The sequence below is a fragment of the Channa argus genome, chromosome 2 (assembly GCF_033026475.1).
Source record: "Channa argus isolate prfri chromosome 2, Channa argus male v1.0, whole genome shotgun sequence".
NCBI lineage: Eukaryota > Metazoa > Chordata > Actinopteri > Anabantiformes > Channidae > Channa > Channa argus.
This window is the reverse complement of record NC_090198.1, coordinates 25,067,120-25,084,792: the sequence shown is the minus strand read 5'-3', so window position 1 is coordinate 25,084,792 and position 17,673 is coordinate 25,067,120. Positions and strand designations below refer to the sequence as shown.

At 42.5% G+C, this 17,673-nt stretch overlaps 1 protein-coding gene across 1 annotated transcript in view; it reads left to right on the top strand.

The window, feature by feature from the left end:
• The first annotated feature begins 699 nt into the window (after positions 1-699).
• The window catches only part of gse1b (Gse1 coiled-coil protein b), a 163,825-nt gene continuing 146,851 nt past the window's right edge, over positions 700-17,673 (top strand). The window contains exon 1 of the mRNA XM_067487016.1: positions 700-3,587. Within this exon, the coding sequence (XP_067343117.1) occupies positions 1,068-3,587 (2,520 nt within the window). The 5' untranslated portion in view covers positions 700-1,067. The remainder of the gene's footprint in view (positions 3,588-17,673) is intronic.

The following is a 17,673-nucleotide window of genomic DNA, read 5'->3' as shown; positions in this document are numbered from 1 at the left end:
AAATTATTCAATCAATCAATCAATCAGTCAATCTATCTATCTATCTATCTATCTATCTATCTATCTATCTATCTATCTATCTATCTATCTATCTATCTATCTATCTATCTATCTATCTATCGAATTAGATAATAATTTAGCTGTAAACACTCCTTTAAAAACATTTTCCAAAGGCAATATTATCATAATGATTGTCATTCTCTTTAGAAAATTATAAGCAATATGCCACAGAAATCGCTGTCTTAGTTACTCTTTAACAGGCGTTCATTTAAATGTGCTCAAACTGAATGAATACTTTTAAGAATGAATGATTATATTTAAATATATCATTCATTCTTAATAGTATATGTACATGATTTTCTGTCTGTAATTTTTCGAGTATCAATAATTCATATTTGACGCTGAAAATCTTTTGGAAGCAGTTAAGAGCACACACACACACACACACCATGGAACCATGTGTTCCCCCCTCGGCTTTGTGCATCCGTAGGAGAAAGCTGATGATAACCGTGGATATCCTGTGCACGGTCAGTCCTTTGACGCTTGGGGAAGCTTCTGCAGGCGTGTGCGCTCATAATCTGTGCAAAATTGTTACCGGGGGCTGACAAGGGGGTGGAGGTTCCCTGTGGGGTGTCGAAGCGGGTCCCACGAATTGGGGATGGCGCTGTGTACAGTGCGAGCGAATTAGCAGCCAAAGTTTGCAGAGCGCAGGCAGGAAAGTTCGCTGGAGAGGCGACCCGTGATCCCAAGTTCTTCTGTCAAGTTTCGGACGGATTTCCGATGCAGATACGCGAACCCGTGACCGAAGTCTACAGGAACTTCTGTGCTGTGTCGTGGGCTTTTTTTTTTTTTTTTAAAAAGTGTATTTCTGCATGTCTTTGAAAGATAAAAGTTGCTACCGGTTTGCTGCCTTCGTTTCAATGGACTATCGCCCATCTCATCATTCAGTGAGTAAGTTGGGCTAAAATTGATTGCATGTTTCCCTGACCTGACGATAAGTGCGGACCATGAGCATAACTTAACTGTTGACGCAATGTCATGTAGCCTACTTTTGAGTGTTTAGAACAATGCACTCCCCCCGTGAAAACGAACTGGCACCCCTATCTCGGAAGCACCGTCTCATGGCTGCAGCTATGCCCGGTGAGGACAGCCCATTGCCCGCTCACACTTCCAGGACTGATCGCAATGGACTGGGGGGTCTTGTTCACTGCTTTATATGTGGCAGTGGAGTCACACTGGGCAAGGAATTGAGATTACAAGTGGCATACCAAAAAGAGAGGATTCCTTTTTTCCCCTTTCTACAAAACCAGGAGCCAGCCCCGGGTGCGTGTGAAGTAAGCCCGGATGGACATGCGCTGGTGTGCGCCGTGTGCCACTGCTTTCTGACGGAGCAGTGGAACTCATTCGAACGGAGCAGGACGCCCACCGAGAAGCGCATGTACTGGTTAAAACGGCCTTACCAGTGCGACTCTCGGCGGGTCCCACAGGAGTGGAACATGTCTTATGATCTGGAGAGGAGAATCAGTATTAGCAGCCAGAACTACGACGGGGGCGCAGAGTCGGATTTTTCATCTTTTTCGGACAACGATAACATTTCTGACCCGGAGATGGATTTAGTCGACAGAGCCAGTGTGGGCAAAGACAAATGTCTGAGAGCACCTGGCAAATCGCCAAGAGACAGTAGCAGGAAAAACAATGTCATCAGTGTTAAAAACAGTCCAGATTCACAGCGGGCGATCCGCTACCCGGTGGGTGTTTATGGGGCACAGGGATCGCCAAAAGTGGAGAGCGTTCTGGCGGCGAGACGCGGAGCTAAAATTATGAATCATGTGTGTCAATCATCAGAATCTCTGCCAAAGTCCCAGGAGAGATTCCCCCAGCGATGCTTTGACGGTCCTCTTTCTGACACACCTGTGCAAGACAATGGGGTCATTATGCGCAACAGGCGATGGCTGGAGGAGGGGAATGTCAGACATGCGGAGCCGCGTCAGATGCACCGTGTTGCCGACAGCAGCTGCACTCCATCCAGACGTCCGTCGCTGCTGTACCGAGGAAGAGACGAGGATCCCCTCAACGCTGCGCTGTCATCTGCTGGCACCGCTGCTCTCACCACTCAATGTGATACAGCTGTTCCCGGGGAAGATAATTCTGACACTTCTGGTGAAGATGAGATTAACATTACAAGTGATGATGACAAGGACATGTACGGCAGGAAAACAGGCCAAACGGCTCAGCTTAGGTCCGCCAGAGATCTTTCAGCAAGGAAGAGTGCCCAGTCCCACCACACTGCGGATTCCAGTCCTCCAGAGTGTGTGTGTTATATCTGTGGCACTGGGCTCAGACATGATGGCCGCTTTAAAGTAAGTGTTCAGAAACAGGAGAGGGCACAGGGTGAGCCATTCTTTCCCTTCCTGTGGCTTCACTCCCCTCCCAGCGGTGCAGTGCCTATCAGCCCAGAAGGCACAACTCTGGTTTGTGACAGCTGCCACACCTCCCTCATGCAGCAGTGGCAGAGCTTCCAGCTGGCAGATGTGCCCATCCTCCAGCGTCTTTATGTAGTCCCCCTGAACCAGGCCAACACCGCTCTCCATCCTCCCCATGAAAAACCCTCAGAGCCTATGGAGTGTGTACCTGAACCCAAGGCTTCCTGTGATGCCTGTTTCCTTTGTGGTCAGGAGTGTGGCGGGGATATGAAAGTAGCCTATGTACAGGCTGGTGTTGGCAAATCCCATGGTGTCATGTATTTTCCCTTCATCAACATGTTGCCTTGCCCACCTAATTCCCAGGGGGTGAGGAATGGCCGTGTTCACTGCTGCCCACAGTGCCATTTTATCCTGGAGGAGATCTGGAGTGCGTATCGGCTCAGCCTCAGCGAAGACCTCATCATGTCTATCAGCTCCTTCCTGGTCAGGTACCACGCTGCCATGGCCACAGAGGGGTCGGGACCAGCCCATTCCCAGACAGGTGTGGCCTCTGGCCCCAGCAGCTCTGTGTCAGTGTGTTACCTGTGTGGAGCTGAGCTGTGTTCCAGTGGAGAGTACCAGCTGCGTGTCAACCCGCCCGGGCGTCGCGGAGAGAGGGAGCCTTTCTTCCCCTTTCTCACTGTCCACCCTCCTGCTCCCCGTGCCAAACCAGTTGATGCTACTGGCCTGGTGTCAGCTTGTAAACTCTGCTTTCATGACCTACATGCCCAGTGGGCCCAACACGAGAACAAGGGCCTGGGTCACTCCGGCCCTTCCACTTCTAGCTTACCCAGTGCTAACCCCCAGCCACCTAGTTCCCCCTGGGCCCGGCAGTACAGCTGTGAGGCTTTTGTGTGTTTTTTTTGCAGGCAGGAGCAACGCAGGCAAGGTAGGCTGTGTGCTGTTACTGTGGCCAGGCTACCTGTTTTCCTGTATGCACCTCGCAGCGCACGAACACTCGTGGTGGATGATGGAAGGAGGCTGGTGATTGGCTCATGTGGGGAATGTAAGGCCATGGTGCAGGTGGGAGAGGGCCTGCAGCAGGACAGGGATAGGCTGGGACGTGGAGCATCAGATGGGGAAAAGAAAGAACCAGAAGCAGCGTCTCCACACTCTAAACATAAGGTAAGACCAAAGGTCCTAGTGATTTTAAATTTCACTCTCTTGTATGTCATTAATTGATTGCTTCAGGGCAGCACAGAGTGTTTGCCCTGAGACAATATCTCTGAGTCTCCCACATGGCGTGGGATGATTATGACATTCCTCCTTTCTGTCACTAATTAATGCGGCAGGGTAGTAATGGTGATGCACATGGTGCTTCACTTCATTTGAGTATTTTGAGTTGAATGCATTAATATCCTTGAACTTGCTTAATGTATGATGTATTATTGTATAAAACTTTTTTTTGTTTTAATGTGTATCGATCTAGTGCACATGTGTCTGTGTGTTTGTTTGGCTGGAGATGAAAAGGGTCAAAATGTACTTCCATAAACACCATAGGGAAACTAAGTGGAATCTGAAGGCCAAGGACAGCCGTGTGTTTGTTTTTTGCATGTGTGTGTGTTTATTTGATGAAGCATGACTAAGTTTGTGTCATCTGATGCTAAACAGTTTGTTTTAGTTTGAGCATCTTGAGGATCTTCATCTAAGAGCAACTCCAAAGACGCTAGTTTAATGCAAATCCAGACTTTTTTCTTTATAATCACATTAATCACAATACAGGTTCAAAATGAAATGCCCTGCTGTCGACATAAGATCCTCACAAAAAACATCATCATTCTGTTACCAGACCCTCAATAAGTCTACAAACGCTTTAACTGAATGATTACTCAGCTATCACTATTAAATTCACTAATACAAATAAAAACATAGGTCAGCACAATGTAAATCTATTCTGTGTCTTACTTTCCACATGTGTGATTCCACTTGGTTCTACATTTGGCTCAGGTCAACAAAATGACAAACAGGATTCACACTCGGTTTCTCTGTAATTATAAAATCTGTATGTTAAGACAGACAGATGTTCATACAGACAATTAAAGTCATCTCCTTCTGTTATATTCAGGATAATTTGATATATTGTCACATCTGTGAAAATCAGTTATATATGTGTCATCACCTCTGAGACACAAATACCAGATTGACAGATTATTTTAAAGATGGTGAAATAAGACAGCAGCAAACATTTGCACCAGGGTAAAGTTAAATCGATCCACTCTGTTGCTTTTTTTAGATATTTTTTAGCAGTTGCTGTAATTATGGATTTTGACAAGTGAAGACCACATAGGTGGTCCAGATGAGCTGACTCAGAGAGTAGTGCATTTACACACTTTCCCCGCAGGGAGACCATTCTGTCACTGTTCGCTTTCTCATGTTTTTCCTTTTTTCACACCTTTCTCTACATAAAATCCCATTTTCTGCTGTTAAAAGTTGATAACAGAACCCCGCTTTTCCACATAATCAGTCCCAGAAGAGCCAGAAGGGTTATATGGACTATAAGAGCAGGGCAAATAAGGATGGTGATATGTTAATAAAGAGCTGAGGAGCATTCAGACAGCCAGTTGGCTCTGTGAATAGCACTTTCATGCAAACAGACACTGACTGTCCAGCCATGCAGGCCATGTGAAGAACATCTGTGGATGCCATTCACACTCGGCAACTTCAATATGTTGCACACTCACACCAGCTGTCTGGAGCTGTCCACCTAATTTTCTCTCTGTTCCTTAAAGAAGTGTTTGGAATAACACTGTCATTGCTATGATTTCCAAATTCAAATGTTATTGAAATCATTTGTCAGAGAACTCTCATGTGATCTAGTCCCAGATTACCTCATGGCAATCGCATAGGAATGGGATACTCCAGATATAGTGTATAAATATGGGACCAGCTTTTCATAGGGCAGCTGGAATGAGAGGGGTGTTGTGTCAGACAGGGCTTGGGGTGGTCATTTTGGAGTCGCAGCATCACAGATGGCAAAACTAGTGACCTCATGGCTCAGAGAGCACCAGTGTGTGTTGCTGCAGCAGAACAGGTGCTTTGTCCTTTAATGCCATGCTATATATGCTTGAGAGGGTTTGTCATCACTGGGGTTTGAGTTGTCAGGGGGGACTGGTCATCGGGGTTACCTTAGTGCTGTGTGTGCCTGGTGAAAGGGGCTGTGTAAAGATAAACACCTGCTCATGTGCAGTATTCTATTCCATTTTATTCTATTCTGTTCTATTTTAGTTTGCCATGTTGCACAGCGTTTTCCTTCAAAGCCTGCAAACACAAAACTGACATGGACTGACATGTATCCTGTTTTAGCCTAGAATGAGATCATAATTACTTGTTAATGAACAGTGTATACATTTGATTTGTTTGAGTGTTTTTCTTGCAAAGTGTGAAAAGGTTTTCTTTGCTTGGTAAGATATGAATCAGCTCATGAACTGAGATCTGCTACGGGACACTCCGTATCTGTTCAGTGTAACACACGCATGCACACAAACACATGTGATGTGTGGTTATCACATTCTCTGCTCTGCTACTGTGTGTTTAATTGGTATGTTGGACATGACCTTTGACAAGTGTGTAAGTATAGATCACCAGCTGGCATCTGGGGAGGGGCTGCTGCTCAACAGATCTTTGGCTTACACCCGTGGCAGAACAGATGTCCAGTGAATTATTAAAAGGTGCATTGTTTTTAAATGTCAATCTTATTTTACTCTTATTTCTGCTTCATGTAATGGCACAAATACCCCTATTTGACGAACCTGGACTTTTGTAATAAAACAGTGAACAATACTCTACTTTTCTTGATTTGACTAATAAGCCTCATATTAGCTTCAAATTAACTTTGAAGTGCCTTTTCAAAGTCACATAGGGTTGTGGATTTTACTTCCAGTCCTTACAATGGACCATGTTAGAAAGAGAATTGTGCCAGCAACTAATAATCAGTGTACTTGAGGGGACACGTGTGTCTTGGGTTGTACCATTTAAAAAAAGAGTTTAAAGTTTTTAATTTCACGTATCAACTGCACATTGCAAGCTCACTGTGACTGACATAATGCACTGATAAGGTGCAGCAAGTCTCAGAAGGATAGTCTGATCATCTGCTACCTGTCTAAATTGAATCCTTATGAGCACCAGGCATCAGCCTGGTATTTTAAAGTTTATGAATAACACACTTATCAGTTGCAATTTGATAATATTAAAAAGGAACTAATGTAGATAGAAAAAATTAGAAAAGCAAGAACAAAAACAGTAAAGAGATGATGGAATGCTCCAGTGCTTAGGCCCTAAGTAAGCAAATGATATCAAAGTATTATGTTTTTATTGAAACTGATTAAGGACCAGCATTACGTAACTTTGTTGTTATAAGGACTGGGATTTGACTTACACCTAAACCCACATAGCCTCCTCTTATTGAATAGTGCGTCTTCTGCTTGTACAGGACATAAAGTACTAAAACAGCAAATACATTAATCATTACTCAAGCCTTACGTATAAAGGTACTACATAATTACACACATACAGGATATATCAAGCTTTCTAGCTCATATAATATGAAGGTATGCATGGCTGTAAATAGTGCGTGTTTCAATGCATTGGCTTTTCTATTTGTGTGGCGGTTTGCTGAGTACAGCAAGTGTTTAGAGTGGGCGATTATTGTCAACCAGTAAGAAGAGCAGAAGTGAGAGTCTGTATGAGTGTGTGTGTCTGTGTATATAAGGACAAGATGTGTTTGTGCATGTTTGTTGTGTTTGTTGATGTACTGCTACATTCTGCGAGTGAGCGTGTGTGTGTGCTAGATGATACTGATCACTGCATAGCCCATATCCTATAAAGAAGGTATTTGCTGTCACAGAAAGAAAAAAAAAACATACCGGTATTCTGACAGTGTCACCAAGGAAGATTTATAGCTCAGGGAAAGAAGGAGTGATGGCGAATTTACGTTTACTCACAAATCTGGATGTGAAGTTAAAAAGTGAGACAAAGATCCTGAGTGAATTATCGGTAGAAGAAGAAGAAAAAGGAGAGTGGAAGGCTTGGACAAGGTGAGGGGGGTTAATGGGATTTAAATTGCAGCCAGAGAAAGAAAAAGGAGTCCCACTCAATCAATTCATCATAAAGGGAAATATTACAGCAGAGCCTGTTTTACCCAGCGAGGGAATTCTATTAAAACTGTGTTAATTTGAGGCATGTGAAGTGGTGTCCAAGCATATGGTGTGAGCTGTCCTTTGTGCCTGTGTGTATGAGAGCGTGCGCGTGTGTGTACGTTTAGTCAAAACCATTCCTGTTGCGTGTATCAGGAAAAGTTCTTGCAGCTGTGCTTCTGTCTTCTCCCAGCAGTGGCGTCCGGCAGACAGCCTTGCGTTTCACAGGGAATCTTCTGGTATTTGAGGGGCTTAATATCAAAGCTGCTGGAGGTGGGTTTTGATTTAGCCCTCAAAGCTTTAATCGCCTTCTTCCCGCTAGTGCTGCATTCTTGCCCATATCTGAATGGAGACATCAGATCCTGCAGATGGGATGGAGGTCTTCCAGTTTAATTTTTTTTTTTTTTGCCTCCCCTACTAGTTTGAAGGACACCAGAACACCACGGACCTGCCCCTTAGTTTTCTGCTGTATGTCTGGCCTGCTGTGTCATGTGTGTCCTAGGTATTTTGTGACAATGCAGGTCATGGCCTTCATACTACTACTAGCATCAGAGCTCTGACATATTGGGAAAGATAATCTTTTACTTAAGCTACAGTAACCCTCTTTCACCGCTGGCACATGCAGACCAGCCTTGTTCTCCACCATGCATCCCCACTTTACATGGTTGTATTATAAGTGCTCGACTTTTACGTTTAGTTGCTTTTATGCAAAGCACATTGCAAGTAACAGACACATTCACAGGAGCAACTTGGAGTTCGATGTTTTACCTTGACATGTGGACTGGAGGAGCTGGGGACTGAATCCCGACTCTGCAGTTGGACAAGTTGCTCTGCCTCCTGCCACATCTGTCCCAGTCCTCACTCCAACATGACATACTTTAATTCCCATGAAAGTTACTCACACAGGACATATCCCCAAAGGTTCCCCCTCTCCCTCCTTCTGAGTTGTGCTGCTTACTGCACATCAGTTAGTTTCTACGAACCTGCCAGTCCTGCAGACTTTACAGTATATTCAAGTAACGTCAAGCATATAAAACTGTTTGCCAAAGCTCTGGAATACATAAAACTGTCATGCTTTCAAAGTTAATCAAACAAATAGTGTCCAGTACTTGATCTAGGTTGATGTTTCGTCTTAATCAAGTCATTTCATCTGTTCTAGCTACTGTATAATGGTGGTCTTGCTTTCTGATTTGCTTTCTAAGTGATTTCTGATCTTTGCCTTTCAGCCCTTACATTTTTACACACACCTTACACATTGGAACTTTTACTTACATCAAACATATGAAAGAGCTTTGCTATGTATATATATATATATATATATATATATATATATATATATATTCTTCCATTACAATTTCAAAATGAAAACAGTGATGACTGATCTTGTTTGCACTAGGAGGTGTTCTGCCAACACTGTTGACAAACAAACATAATTTTTAATGGTGATTTCTGAGGCAAATGTGTTAACGCACTTATGCGTGAATGTGATTGTATGACTATTTATCACTTTTGCTCACATGAGAAACCTTGATGAATTTATCTCTCAAAAAAGTGAGCTTTTCCCATATGTATATTTTCACGGTGTATATACACACCGATCAGGCATAACATTCAGAACACCTGTGCAATTTAATGCAATCCAATACAGCGGCGCTGCCGTGAATTGTACGTTTTACATGGTTATAATTTCTTTGTTTTTAGGTTAAAACCGTGAGAAAGGTGATAATTCTACAAAGTGATTATTATTGAGATCAGTGTGGGAAGTGGAGTCGTACTGGAGTGCATTATAACTAGAGGTGCTTCTAACTTTTTGACCACCTCATTCATTTTAAAAAGGCTGGCCACAAATTATGATTTTGTAAAAGTAGCATTTTTGGCAGAGCCACTGTATTGGATTGCATTAGATTGGTCATACAGTTATGCCTTTTCATGTGTATATTCACTGAATATTCTTCAAGAAGACCTTTCTGCAACTTCCATATTAAGCCTTTTAAGAAATGATGGTGGATGACAGTTCTCGATTAAAATACTGACATGTCTAAAATGACTGATTATTTGGCCAACTCCTGCTGACTGTCTAGCTCAGACTATAGGCTAATATTAAAATAAAAATGTATTTGATTCATTTAATAATTGCTTGAGGTACAAACAGACCAAAATGTGATACATTAATGAACAGTGAGACGCGTGTCTTGTTTGATCAGTTATGATAGATCCCGCTAACAGGGACTGGGTTCTGAGGGAAGACCGTTTCTCTTACCTACCACTTAACTTTACCTGCTCATGAGTATTGGGATGCAACGTTTGTTTAACGTTACTTGTTCGTACACCGACAGACTGGATAAAGACGCTGTAACCCCAAGCATTTCCAAACTGCACCTGAAAAGCTTGTTAAAATCTTGTTAAAATAAGGCTTAGCCTTTTATTTCAACGTGACACACTTTAGGGTTCGGATAGAAGCCTTTTCGCGTCCCGAACTGTGCTGGAGTTTGCTAGTTGGTCCTGTAGGAGGCTTGTTCGTTACTGCTGTTAAATAAAAAGGACCAACTATGGAAGACAACGGAGAAAAGAAGGTAAACACTGTCAACACGGCAAGTATTCTAGTTTCACGGGATTGTTTTTTTAGCCTTTTTGAAACAATTGAAAGTGGAGTTTGTTGTTTAACTGTGTAAAGACCAGAAGTCTAATTTAGCAGGTTAGCTAGTTAGCTTGCGACACGGCTGTTAGCAATGTAGTTGTTAGCAGAAATACACCTGTGTGTGGATATCTTGACTTGCTAATAACATTATTATTTAGCACTGTTTATTATTCACCCTTTTGAATTAACTAAAATGTAAATGTTAGTTTTATATCCGTGATGATTGTTACCGTGATTAATTTAGACCGGCAGCTAAAGTCAGATTAAACATTAGCCACTGATTACATTAAACAGCTAGCAGTCGGGTTTTGATAAGTAGAGAAGAATTTTTATCCATTTATTTATTTTTTTTGTATTTCTAGCTGGAATCTGCATTTCTATGCTGTTTGAACTCAATGCAGGAAAGACAGCAGTGGCAGAGCATTAACCACTCAAACTTATGTGACGCAAAGTACAGTGCAATTGGGGAAACTTTTGTTCAACATGGAAACGATAAATGCCCATGCTGCTGATTTGTCTCCCTTCTAAATATCTTATTAAGCTGCAAGCCTAGGAAAAGGTTTTCTGAAGCACTTTATGTTGATTGATTGGCATATACCAAACAGCACTTGCAGTCGATTGACAAGAGAAAACAGTGGAGTGCCAAGCAGTATAAGCGAAGTTTCCTCACATTTCTGTGTGTGTACACAAACGAATGTCATCAGGTTCAAATAGGGATTGAGTGTCTCTAAACTGCTTTTCGGTTGGCTTTTGCTGCGTTGAGCAAAAGCTGTTGATATCATGTCAGACTTCCAAGCTACGGATGATGGCATACTGACCTTTTAACCCTGCAGAGCCAAGTATTGAGGGATGCGCCCTCCGCACTCGGGGGGGGGGGGGGGGGATCAGCAAAAGTCATGTGTCAGTGACTTTGTCAGTGTGTTGGCGGGAAGCAACCTATATTGGAGTCTGACCCACTCGTCAAAAAACGCAGCCTTTTGACATGCCGGTGTAGGTATCATGGGCATACAGTTCTGATCTGTTCAGCACTTTCCTGAAGAGCATTGCATTGTTGTGAGAATTGAGCCCGGCTCAAATATTTTGCCCGATCACCTTGTATTGGCACTTTTTTAACATGAGGCAAGGGTTCTAAATCTGTACTATGTCTAAATGGGTGCTGAATTAACAGTAGATAGGAGACAATACTTAAAACCTCACTTATTTTTGTTCTTGTTTGCATTAAACATTTCCCACAGTTTCTGGATTATAGCATAACAACAACAACATGCCACTGTGACACTTAGATTCTCTGTTTTCACTGGGAGACTGGTTCTCAAACACTGATTTTGGTCCTCAGAGATTTAGACCGCCATACTAGCGCATGGTCCACCCATACAGGAGAAAAGTTGTCAGTCGCTCTTACTGTAATTCTTTTTCTGTCTGCTGATTAGACCTGTGTCAGGGCTGTGAAAACATGTACGGTGGGTGTCGCTGATATCTCCTGGGCTCTTTTGTTACACCTTAGGGTCAGACATGTTACACCTTTGTGATCCTCATTGGTACAAGGAGTTTGGTGACGTCAGCATATCTCTGTCCAGCTCTAAGCCTACAATAACCCAAAACACCCTTTTTGCTGCAGACTGAGCCTTTCTCTGACTTTTAATAATTTTCCTAACTGTGAACTTCGGCTCAGAGGGTCACACTTTAACTTTGGCATCATATCATATTCTGTTTGACATCATATTACCATATAAACATTGACCTGTAAGAGATCTGTAAAACTGTACTAGGCTGACCGAAATCCTCTTTAAATTCTCAATTTTTATAATGTAGAAAAACAACACGTGGCACACATACCTATACCTTCAGTTGTGTGGAGTAAATAGCTACAGGTGTCTATGGGTTGTCTATGGGTTATAGGTGGAAAAATATAGTTATAGAAACAAATTAATTTTATACTGTAGTGTATTATCAGATGTGCCCAAAAGACTTTTCTTTTATAAAAATTACGTCCAAATTCAGTTGACTGGATAGGGTGAAAAGGGAAGTGTCCTTCTAAATCCTTGAAACCCAAACCTTACTGTGAACTGTTTCCAAAAGTGTTTTTGTTGCTGCCCATATGGCACTAAAATATGTGTATGCAACGAACCAGTGAACTATGTGTGAACTATTAAGCTCCGCTCCTGTGAGAACCAAATTATGTGAATGGGAGTACATTGTCATTGTGCATGTGTATTTTTGTGATGTGGCCTATATAGTCAGGGTCCATAGTGGCATTTATTCACAGGAAACAAGTGGTTAGATGCTTCTCTTTCATTGTTCTGTTTAATTTGATCTTTTTGGCCTTTGGCTTTTCTCATACAGTTTTTCAGTGATGTGTTTCCCACAAGCGCTGTATATTTAGGTGATTCGCGTTTAATGAAGGGTGGTTCTGCAAACTGGAAAACATGTACAGAGCCTTAAATTTGATTTCCAAAATGAGTTGGGGGGATTTTTCCCCTTAAGAGTTGGAGATTTATACATTTTGGGGGTGATATGACTTGTGAGCATAGCTTCTAAGGAAATGTCTGAACTGCTGCTGTAATTTGTTGTCTTTTTCTCTTTCTCTGTCTTCTATGTCTCCTTTGATCTATGTACCTTACATATGTAATTACTAGCTCCTTTCTTTAGAGTGTCTCTAAATGACTACATATCTACACATTCCAGAAATTGTTTTTGTCCATTAATTAAAAGATATTCAGCTTTCTCTGATAGTTGACAGGAGGTCTGTGTCCTAGAAGCCAATTTGGCATCTTAAACATTCACAATTAGTGTGCACTGAAAAAAAAAAAGAAAAAAAAGAAGAAACTGAGTTGATGTAGATTTATGTACGCTTTGCCTAGCAGCCTGTGTTTGCATACTTTCGTGTTAATTTTATTGAAACCTGACTCTATATGCAGTGGGAGATGCTGTAACAGTAGAGGGGCAGGTAGCCGTGTAGAGAGAGGGACCGAGAGTGCGTTGTCATAGTTTTTGTCATGTTCATTGTTGTATGCTGTTGTAAATTCAATTCTCCAGATAAGGTCGCTATTCTAACTCTTCAGCTCTTTCTATCTCCATCACATTTTATTGATTTTAAGCTTTTTTTTAGCCAAACAAAGGATATGCAGGTAACCCATTCAGGTAAGCCATTCCAACCACTTTGGCAGGCAGGGATAAATCATAACATTGCATCCACATACCCCAACAGTCAACTTAACGCTCGCTATTTGCATAAAAATGTATGAAAGCAAAAACAATAAACCCCTATTAAGCAAGCACTAGGTGACAGTATAGGAAAATTTCTAACTTTCCAAAGTCTTATCAAAAATAGATCAAGGACCACAAAGTGTGGACAACATCCACTTGCATCCACATTCACTGCAGAATATGACTTTGTTTGTCTCGATAATTCTGCAGACAAGATTAGAGATTTTTCTTCAAACAAAAGCAGAAGGGGTAAAATCACTAACTGTTTCATTAATGATTTTAATATATATATATATTTTTTTTGTGCTGTGATGCTGGGTGAACACTGATGATCAGTTTTTGTGTTCCCTTTGGTCTTTAAGAGTAGAGTCCCCCTTTGGAGAGTTTGGTATAAGAAAGCCCATGTAGTTTATGTTATTTGTTTCTTGTATGGTTTGTCCAGTTTCTCTTCATATGATTGTTGAAGTATGAGTAATATGAGTTCTTTTATTACCTATATTGTTGCACTTTATTGTTACATAGTTGACCCCTAACTAATATGTAACGCTCCCATGAAACCCCAGAGTATCATATTGTCACCCTGATAAAGGCATAAAGCTCTGATTTTATTTAGCTTTAATCAGTGTCAGTACAGTCTGGTGGGCTTCAATGTTTTTAACATGTTAAACAACAAATATTATTTGTTAACAATTATTATAATTTTATACTTGTTTCACACATTGTGGTCTACTTTTAGTAGAGAAACATTTTTAATGGTGAGAACTAAGTGGCTGGTTTTTCATATGTCTGTCCGGTTTGTTTCCTTATCTTTTGTTAAAGTGAAATTCACAGCTGTTTTTTCAAGCCAAGACAAGATATTATGGGTTTGCCAACAACTGATGGATGGCAGTTTTCTGTGATACTCAACCCTGTGTGGTAATAAGGGCACTGGGAGATTGTGAGCTAATTGAGCTTTGTTGTTTCATATTGCTTTGTTTGGATTGCTCTTGGGAATATTAAATAAGTCAGCAGATATTTGTATTAACATTGAGCCTTTTTATGCTTTTCCCATTAGTGTATCTGAGCACCTTTTGACTTTGTCTCATTCTCTCATGCTGAGTATAGTTACATCACCTTCTGCTGGTCCAGCACTTTTAGTGTGTGTGTGTGTGTGTGTGTGTGTGTGTGTGTGTGTGTGTGTGTGTGTGTGTGTGTGTGTGTGTGTGTGTGTGTGTGTGTGTGTGTGTGTGTGTGTGTGTGTGTGTGTGTGTGTGTGTGTGTGTGTGTGTGTGTGAATTATCAGTTACTGGCTGCAGTAGAACAGGTGCTGGACCAAATCAGAGATGTGACCTATTTGCCCTTTGCTACGCATTTGATTTAGTTTTTTAACTCTATTTAATAAACCCATTGCATTACTTATTGTTATAAAACTGTAAATTGTAGCATGAATATATCTGGTTACTGGTCTGCTGTTTGGAATTGCGTGACGTCAGTTTGTTGTATTGCTGTGCTGTGCTGTTTCTTTAAGTAGGAAGCCTAGTACGCCTGTGGTAACTGCAGAGGATAGAGTATAATATAACTATAGGTCAGCTTTCCCTGCCAGCTGCCCTCTGGCTATAACGCACATTTACCCACAGTCACGTATAGATGAATACATTTGCAGACTTACTTTTACACACACTTGAAGAGTGTAATCTTGATCATCATTTACATACAGTACAGCTGCCAGTGTGTGTGAATATGTCTGTATGTGCACACGTGTGTCTGACAGGTGGTTGGGAGCGCTGGCAGGTGTTTGCTCTCGTGCTGGCAAATGCAGCTGGGTTGTGCCACAGCTGTGTGTGTGTGTGTGTGTGTGTGTGTGGTTCTGCACCTGGACACAGCTGGAGTGTGTAGCAGCACAGTAGCTAACAGCGAGCCTCTTTCCCTGCCAGATATTTAACATGTAACTTATGCTCTCAACTGACGGACTATTATTCATTGCTCCTTAAATGCTGCTTATGAGTCTCTCTCTTTTAGACCTCCAAGGTGTTGCAAAATGTCTGTGTGAATGTAATTCTTTGTGCTTTTGCTCTTCCAACGTATTTCTCTTACCTTGCTGTCAGGACAACTGGCAATGTCAGCATGAGCTAGAATAGCCCCCCGTTGTGGACTAAACATAACACACACCCTCTTGCCCTGCTTTCAGCACACAGACAACCACTGGCTCCAACCAGCCAGCCACGAGATAGGTTTACTCTCCTCCTGTCAGCCAACCAGAGGAGAGATAATGATTAGCATTACTGGTGATCTTGTGGGAGCTTATTTTGGCTGAAAAAGATATTCCCTCCCTGGTATTACTCCCTCCTCTTCAGTTCCTGCCCCGACCCTCTCCACTCTCACCCCCACACATGCCATCCAACCACCTGGTGTCTAACATACTCAGCTTGACCTGCCAGCTCCAGGACAGCTGGGAAAAAGCAGACGTAGAGGGAGTTTTGGACTAAGCTATCCATGAATCTAGAGACAGCGAAACGCCTTGAAGAACGCAGTTTACAGACTATACGGTATCCCTGACACAGTTGGTATGTTGACTCTGTTTTGCGTGCTAACAGTCTTCCAGTAAGTGTGGACTTCAGCAGAGATGCTCTCACTGGCCAACCTATGACAGGACACCCACATAAACATGCAAACATAGTCAGACGCTATTGGCACTTGGTTAATAGTTTCCATGGGTGAGAGTTTCATTCAGTGACATGACCATCCTATGAGTCAGAAATAAACTGATACAGTTTCTCCATCTGTGTGACAGATAGATACCACAGATACTTGCCACAGGCCAATCATTATTTATTTGTAACCTTTGCCTGTGTCTCTTTCAAGTTGCACTTTTGAAGTGGAATTTCCCTTGTGGTCAGGAGTTGTGTGCATTGCGGACCAATGCACTAGTCATGGTTAATGTGCCGAGAACAGCCTCAAGGCCACAGTAAAACAGTCAGAGTGGTAAGCTACCAGAGTAGATTTAACTTGTCACAAATGAAAGCCCGATGCTGTAGGGTACAGCTGCACTGTTTCTGACTGCAGCTTACTTAACCAGAGCCAAAACACAAAATATTGAACAGGAAGACAGAGCCCCCTGTTGAAGGACCCTTTACCATGAACAGTTATGAGAAGAATAATGAGATGTTAAAAGTAAAATGTTATAAAAGCCCACAGAGAGGCTTCTATTGGTTGTAGATGTTTTTATGTTCTTGTCCACTATGGGAGGGAAGGAGGGGGGCTGTGAAAATAGCACTTGGCTCAAGTTAAGCATCAGAGGTCTTCTCCTTTCACCCTTCTTTCTCTTTACTCAGGTCTGTCTTCTGTCTCTATATTTCTCCCCCGTCCCTCCATCACAACAGCCCTCTTCTTTCTCTCTGCACCCTCCACCCCTTTCCCTCTTTTCTAAACTCTTCTCCCCCTCCTCTTCATCTCTGCCTGTGGAATTAACGGGGCCACATGTTGCTGGCCTCTCCTGGTGGTGTGAGCCCCATGGCAGGCTCTGGCTCCAGGCTGACGCGTAGCTTGGTGTGTGTGTCTGTGAGTATGTGTGTAAATGAGAGGGAGACTGTAATGTGGTTCTGCATGCCTAAGAGCGAGTGAGCACGCTCTCACGTGCGTGTGTGTATGTGTGTGTTTGTGTGTGTGAGGCCGCTAACACAGTAACCTGATAGTGGTGCGGCTGAGCAGTACAGAGCGGAGCAGTGCTGTGATTTATCCCGTGGGCCCAGCAGATGGCTGCAACAGGAGTTTAAGTTTGCTTCAGAGCCAGGCAAGCAGCCAGGAGCATTGAGAGGGCCTGCCAGAAAAATGTTCACTGACTCTGGATGCCTAACCACTTTACTCCCCCTCTTTTTTCCCTTTTTCCTCCCCCTAACCCCTCACAGCCCCTTCAGTTCAACATACACACAGACACACACGCTCTAGCAGACTTTCTGTCGCTATTCTCCTTTTACCCCTCTCTAATTTCTCTTTCCTTCCATCTGCTTCACACACGTTTTAATACATATGCGCACTAACACACATGTGTACACACATACACATGCACACTATTTTGTGCAGGCTTCTCTGTTCTGTTGTCAGCATCCCTGATGCAGACATGATCTCACACCTCAGGAGGGGGTATTAAACGCTGAGGAGGTGTCCATTCCAGTGGGCTCTTCTGAACACAACCATATGACCAACAATTTACCTCTCTAGTTTGGAAAAAGAGAAGGATCTCTGCAGAATATACACT